Genomic DNA, 7,530 nt, shown 5'->3' on the forward strand with positions numbered 1-7,530 from the left:
ATCTATGAAAAAAACCGCGACTTATAGTCCGGAAAATACGGTACTTCAGAAAAAATGTTGGAACTAGAAATTGTAGATTTTTATCTGCATTACCATGGCGAGCTCGCAAAAGGGGCGTTTCTTTGTTGTTGGACATTTTTTAGCAGAGTATTGAGAAAAATCATAAATTTTCTTAACCTGCTTTATCCCTTAAGAGGTCACAAGACTACCGTAGCCTAATCCGGCTACTGCTGGCGAAGGTGGGTGCACACTGGACAGGTCGCTAGGCCACAAACACACACCATTCTACACTCACATTCAAACCTTGGGGCAATTTAGAGCCCTCAATTCACCTATGAAGCATGTTTTTGGACTGTGGGAAGAAGCCGGAGCGAGAAAAAAAAAGCACACATATTGTGAGGATATGACACTTAAATCCCTGGCTCAACCTGAACGGAGCAATATAACAATATAAATATATTAGGATTGTGGGCGTGGTTAACAAAAACCCTCCGTTGCCAAGGAAATTCAAAAAAGTACTTGCTGATTCCTCTAAAAATAAAAAAACAGACCTGCTCATAACCCCCAGGTGGCAAAAGGTGATGGAGATAAAAACAGAAAAGCCGACATTTTAAAAACATGTTTTTTTTTATGAATTTGTCCTGTGTAGTCTGACCAGGGTAGCAGAAGAGAGCGAGGGGCGTGCAGAAGACGCTCAGTTAGGGAGGGCGGGTTAAAAGAAGGCGGGCAATGCCTGCAAGCCATACAACGCCACTTGTGGTTTTAATTAATTTTATTATGAAAACTCCATTATAAGTTTATCATTGCAACACAGAGTAAACTGCTTCTCAAATGCCAGGTTGTGTTTTCAATAACACACAACTACTTTGTTGAAAATTTTTAATGAACTGATTAAACAAACAAAAAAAAACTAAAAGTTTTTGGTTCTAGCCTAAAATATTACAAACATACAGTTATTCAGGTAGTATTACACATCCGAGTAACAAAACGAAAAGCCAAGTCATTGAAAAAAAGCTGAAATCAGTTGTGTGGTTTTAAATAGTCACATCCTTGCAGAACATCCCTTTAACGAGTCTAGAGCAGCTCACCGCTCTGTCTGTGAAGCAAACAAGCATTGAGGAGCAAAAAAAATAAATAATCACAAAAAGCTCTGAGACCTCGCCGTCTCCTGCAATTCATGGCATTTGAACACTCCCACACGCAACTACAATGGTTAGTTTATGATTAATATAAACAATTCTAGATGAGGATAACCTGCAGTGAAACGTTTTGTGTAAAACTAACACTTGAGAAGGTTGCTTCAGATAAAATCCTCCCCTTTACAAGCAGACAAACTTCATACAATCCATCATGTTTTAGGAGTCAGTCTGTACAAAAGGATGAAGATGCCATGTGTTCTCCAACGCCCGGATCTCCCATCAATCATTATTTTCCACTGCAGCCAATTGTCCTAAACACTTGGGCAAAAAAAAAAGAAATGTGCTCAAAAACTCAGTGATTCCCTGCTGACGTGAGTGAATCATCCAATAGGAAAACAAGAAAATGACCAAATCTAAATTTTCAACCCCTCCCTGCTTTTTTTTTTTATGCCGTTTTGTTTTCCATCAGTCGACACCACAGAGACTGCTGGGGTTTTTCACCCTGTCCATTCGTTCATTAATGCTTTGGGATTAAAGTAAAGTGATTCTTTCCTGAAAATTTAACAAAAACAGGGCAGTAAAAAACTTTTAGATTATAAAATATATATATATATAATATGACTTTATCGAGCCTGAAATCCCACATGAACCCCTCTCAAGGTGCACACTTGACAGCAAACTTAACTGCCACAGATCCTCTAAGCATAACAGTGGACAGTTAGAAAGGAGCGAAGCCTCTGTGGTGTTTGTATCAGTCAGAAGCTCAGGAACAAACTAATAAAATTAAAAAAAAGTGGGCTGGAGGAGAACACAAGTGAGACAGAGAGCAATTCAGATGGGAGGAACAATGAGCAGGTCGGAGTCGCAGAATCAAGGAATGGCAAACTGGACCACCAGTTCCTCTTTAGCATCCACTTTGATTTGAGAGATTGCACTGTAAGCATAAGCAGCTATCTTGGACACCTGCGGAAAAGGAAAACATTGTAGGTCTTAAAAAAGAAAAATATTTTAGAACTGACCAAAAAAAAGATGTGCTCTTTAAAAGATGCGTTACAAGTTCAGCTTTAGAGTTAAAAGAAAAAAGTAATTCATCAAATTGAGGAATTATTAGGAAGGTCCCAATAAGGTTTTTTAGGTCCAGATTCGATTCTGAATCGTTTGGTTTAGAAAGTCTCTCGATATGGATCCTGATCCGATACTTTTATCACATTAAAAAAAGGAACAACTTTATTAAACAAATCAAGGTTGTCTCCTGTTTTTATTTAAAAAAAATATTTACAATTATTTTTTTCTGCTGCTTTGTGTGTACATTTGTTTATTTATATTTATTCTGATGCTATGACTACTTATTTTTATAAGTTAGTTACATTTTATTGATCATTTGAATTTTTGTATTGATCTTTTAGCAGTTTAATGGTGTTTTGTGCTTTTCATTATTATTAATGGCTGCTTCTACAACTGAATTTCCCTGCGGGGATAAATAAAGTTGATCTTGATTCTTGATCTTTATCAACCTTCTATTATCATTTAACGCTTAAACAGAGCACTCTTGTGAAGTACATGACATCGCATGTACATTGCGTAACTGCAAGTACTAACAAGCCTTTATGTGGTGAATAAATTGACAGTTTAAAATTAAACAAATAAAGTGCAGGTAGTGTAAGTGGTGATTCAGTCCATGTGTTATTACTGTGTGTGTGAGACTACAGTCCATTATTGATGTTGACTGTGTATTCTGTCCAGAGCCATTATGTGGTTCGAGCTTGAAAAATCAATTAAAAATACTCCAACTATCAACTAAAATAAATAGTTAACAATTAATTAGTAAAAATGGTTGTCAACTAGTCATGTGAAAAAGTATGGTGACTGTAGCTTTAGAATCTTTAGAACATTTTTGATGAGATGTGATTCAGTTATCCATTAAAAATTCTTAAAAGTCAAAAAAAATATTTTTTTCAAATTTGTTATTAGTTTTGATTGCTTTCGAGACATTATTGATTATTCTTTTTAATTATCGTCTTTTTCTGAAGCTTGCACTTTGTAGACGGTCCCTTGGCAGCTGTCACATTAAAACGTTTTTTTTTTTTATTTCTTTTGTTCAAATGTCAGCTTTAAACATTTACTGACTTATTGATTCCAGAAGCCAGAATCTGTGGACATCTTTCCAACTTAAAACAGTTTTTGTGCGCTTCTTGCTCAAACTATTGCCAGATTCTGCTGCACTTTATGGCAATAGAATGTCATGATCCGTTCATGGTATGCAGACTTCTAGTAGAATACTTATCTGTAATAATAAGCTTGACACATATAGCTCTCATCATATTAATGGGAATATAAATGAGTATCCGATCCCTGACCGGGAAACAACATCTGATTTCAGTCGAGTCTGAAACTATGATCAGACTTGATTTCCGATTACATCATCGGATTGGGACATCTTGGTGATTTGTATCACTTCTTCCTTCCTTTTTCATGTCCATTTATACATTTTTGAAGGGAAATTTATGAACATTTCGATAAAGAAATGGGTTGACGCAGCAGTTTTACAAAATAGCCTGTTTAGAGTTTAATGTTCATAATTTTTTTTGTTTTAAAACATTTTTTTTATTTTATAGCAAGACAAACGGGTGCCGTGGATTCACGTTTTGGTCAGTGTGGTTACCTGTTGAATATCTGAATATGGCACCAGATCACTTGCAAGCACTTGGTGGGGCTGGGTGGTGAGTGAGGGGAGGGTTAGTGCCTTCTTCTGTGGTAGGCTGGTGCTCACCGTAGTCAACTTTGTACTGGAAAGGTGGAGAAAACACAAAGTCAGCTAAAAAATAAAAACACCGTTTGTCCCAGCGCACCCCCTTGTGTCCAACCAGAGAGCACAGTTTTGCACTTAAACAGCCGGTTGTGTTTTTGTCCAAGCTCGGCTGCTGTAGAACATAACTACAAAGTCGCTACAACTTGACAAAGAAGTACCAACACTGCAGCAATTTTGTGGTTAAGTCACCTCCTTCACAATGTTCTTATGATATAAAGACAGATACAAATCTCATCATCCCCATCTGCTTTAGATTCTAAGAATAAAGCTGTTTTTGCGAAATCTGATCATTGTACAAAAAACATTACAAAATAAAAGTTGTGCAACCTATTACAACACAGAGCCTTGCAATTTATAATCTGAAAGACACGTTTCACACTTTTTCAAAATTAGAACATTAAATTCTTGGCCAACACTTCACATGCCAACTGTTCAGCTGGTAAATAAAAATGGGACACAACTCTTCAAAGACATACTTGTATTGCCTGGCTTTGTCCATGTATTCATGCTGCTCCATAACAACAGAATCTGCTGCTGAGACATCAATGATGTTCCTCAAAGACAAAAAAAACATTTCAGTTACTTGCATTTGTTACTTTAGAGTCAAAAGTCACATTGTGCATATATATCTGAAAATAAAAGTGCCGTACTGTGCTGCCTTGGTCAGGATGGATGTGAGAATGGCCTGGTCATCTGTCCGTGCTGGTGGGACAATCGGATTGAACCCGTCTATCCCATTTGGAGGCTTGCTGATGGGGTTTGGGTGGGGGATCAGGGGCTTAATTTCATCAGGGTCCTGGAAAAGAGGCAAAGGGTTTAATCAGACCATGTATCCACGCTGCTAGATCAAAATGTCACAAAAACAGGCTGAAAACTGTTTTCTGAAGCGGATGTAACACTAAAAGCATGATGTTTTATCGGGAAAATACTGTAGCTGATGTGTGCAGATGGCTACATGTTTTTACCTTTTATAACTAAACACGTTAAAAACCAAAAGAAATATCTGCAACATTTGCAGGAGATTAACAATAAACCTGTTATGAAATTCATTTATTTTTAAACAAAACAATTCTACAATTGCACTCACGTGTTGAGTTATATAGCACCATTGATTTGAAATACTTTTAAAACTATTTCACTTCAGCTGAAAATTGATTGTCTAAACTACCATTAACTTAAATACAAATATTTAAAATAACTTAATCCAGTTAAATATAATATGCTAACAGATTTGAATTTATTAAAATCTAAACTGTGATTTGAAAAAGAAAAAATAACGTCAATTTAACCTAATATATGCTTTATTCAAGATAATTTTCCTAGTAAATCCAAATGATACTTTGAATAAGGTTACGCTTGAAGTAGAACAACTTCATGTTCCTGTATTTATTAAACATAATATAAACACAAAATAGCCTTTTTATTATTTTTTATTACACATATCAGGGTATATTTACTTCCACAAAAGGAAGAACATATTTATTTCCTTAAACTAAAATAGCTTGGAGTCTGCAAGATCATGTGACTGAATTCCTCAAGACACTATCCGGAAAAGTCTGGTTATCTGTACAAGTCACAATTGATTTCTAACTCTGTAAACAGCATGAATTGACAGCTGAATATTAATTTGTTAGAGGAAAAACAATATTTTATGCATAGAAACGAATACACGTAAACAATAAATCATTATCTTTACAATAACACAAGAAACCAGTAAGCAGATCTACAAGTTGTTTACTTAAAGCTAACTAAAGTCATCTCAGGGCTAGGCCTGCAGCAGTTAGCAAACATTGCTAAACTTTAGATGTTACAGAGATGTCTGACAAATCTAACACAATAATATAACCACGTTTTCCTCTGTTTACTTAGATAATATATTGTAAAAGAAATTCCACGGCCCGCAATGGCAGAACCGAACATCGAACAGTTATCGGGTTATGGTTAGCTAGCGGCTAACTACCTGACTTGTGCCGTCGTTCTCGCTGCTGTAACAGCAACCCATGGCGGCGTCTGAGGAGCCAAACTAGCAAAGCCCGGCTTCCCTGTTCTCCGTCAGACACGAGCCGGGAGCTCCGTCTCCAACAAACATAAAAATCCTCTCCTGGGGACTTTTACTTTAACAACATCAAGAAGCAGGAAGCCACTGCAGCACAGCAGCTTTCAGGCAGGCTATCACATGACAGCAGCTGTGCTGCAACAACAACTCAACTAGTACTTCCGGTTCTAGTGAAGCGGCCACAGCCTTCGTCACGTGATGCAGGACATTTCAGGGGAGAAGCGCAGTGGCGCCTCCACGGTGGGGCCGTGTACCAGGAGAGCCCCCACCCCTACAATAGTCCCTGCTTCAGTAAATCAAATATTGATATTTTTACTCCAGACAACTACATCTAATAAAAAATGTTCATAAATAAAACATTTTTTAAAAACCTACTCCAATGAAAATTGTGTTTTTGTTGTTTTTAACATGTTCTTGTAGTACTTCTCATAATGGAGGACATAGATATGTATAAAACAATTTAAGATCAAAACTGTATTCCTGGGTGTTTTTTTATTCAAATCCTGATGGATCAGGAGCAGATAAAAACCTGTGTTTTGAAAAAGCTCAAGTTTGTGGCACAGCAAGTCTTATGGGCGGGACAAAGTCTCCTTGCTCCAAGTCAGACAATAACGTCTTCGTTTTCTTTGTACGAGCTCCAATCTGACTCAAAACTATATAATAGCTGTATAGATCCAATATTGATCACCATTCTTTTGGTTTGCTAATGTTAGCTGCAAATGTAAGGGTCTGTAATTTGCAGTACAGAGCACAACTAAAATCTAGGACACTCTAAAAAAGGAACCCAAAGGCTCCCTGCTTGACACTAAACATTAAAAGGTTTGATTGGGGGATTAAACTGAATTGTTCCAGAGTGTGGCTGAGTCTGCGGGTCACCTCTTTCCCAGTTTTTTTTTTCATAGCCGAAAATGAAATCAGACATCATAAGTCAAGACATAAAGTCTAATCAGTCAAAATGAAACATATTAAACTTAAAAAAAAAGAATTTCATACTTTTAGTTATGCCTCAACAGTATATTAACTCTCCAACATTGTGAAATATAAATCAAAAAGTTTCTAAAACCACAGTTATTGGTGGATACATTTTATTGAAAGAAGTTGCATTTCTTTTTGTAGTTTAATTATGGTCCAAAGTGAAGGTGGAAACAGTTGCATTTATTTCAAACACATTTGTTGCTTTAATAATACAAATAATTCTAAAACACAATTGTAGATTTAGAACGTTTATTTTTAATACATCGGAACACTGCGTCTAAACTTTTTATTTTCTTATTTACCTCTGTATTTTCAATTTGTAAGACTACCTGGTTGCTTATTTGGCTTATTGGCACTTATGTAACACTACCTTTATTTTGTCATTTTCTATGTTGTATTTTCACACACACTTAACATTAAATCATGCAAAAACAGAAAATTCCATCTGGAAAAATGTGGTTAATTTTGCTGTGGAAACCCAAAAATGTCAAACAAACTGTTTTTAAAAGAATGAAAATTTTTGGTCTAAAAAAAATCTAGAAATGAATGCC

The 7,530-nt window shown here is 36.1% G+C and overlaps 1 protein-coding gene across 1 annotated transcript; it reads right to left on the bottom strand.

Annotated features, from left to right (window-relative positions):
• Nucleotides 1–754: 754 nt before the first annotated feature.
• On the bottom strand, nucleotides 755–6,233 carry lamtor1 (late endosomal/lysosomal adaptor, MAPK and MTOR activator 1). Its single transcript, XM_024277866.2, has 5 exons — nucleotides 5,909–6,233; nucleotides 4,599–4,744; nucleotides 4,425–4,502; nucleotides 3,802–3,925; nucleotides 755–2,102 (listed from the first exon to the last, which is right to left on the bottom strand). Exons 1-5 carry the CDS (start codon nucleotides 5,948–5,950, stop codon nucleotides 2,010–2,012), a joined length of 483 nt encoding a protein of 160 aa, XP_024133634.1. The 5' UTR covers nucleotides 5,951–6,233; the 3' UTR covers nucleotides 755–2,009.
• Nucleotides 6,234–7,530: the final 1,297 nt, after the last annotated feature.

The sequence above is a fragment of the Oryzias melastigma genome, linkage group LG13 (genome assembly GCF_002922805.2).
Source record: "Oryzias melastigma strain HK-1 linkage group LG13, ASM292280v2, whole genome shotgun sequence".
NCBI classification, from domain to species: domain Eukaryota; kingdom Metazoa; phylum Chordata; class Actinopteri; order Beloniformes; family Adrianichthyidae; genus Oryzias; species Oryzias melastigma.

Coding starts and splice junctions, on each gene's coding strand:
- lamtor1 (XM_024277866.2), bottom strand. CDS start 5,950: ATGGGTTGCTGTTACAGCAGCGAGAACGACGGCACAAGTCAG. Junction 4,745..5,908: donor AGAACGACGGCACAAGTCAG/GTAGTTAGCCGC, acceptor CCTCTTTTCCAG/GACCCTGATGAAATTAAGCC. Junction 4,503..4,598: donor ATCCTGACCAAGGCAGCACA/GTACGGCACTTT, acceptor TTTGTCTTTGAG/GAACATCATTGATGTCTCAG.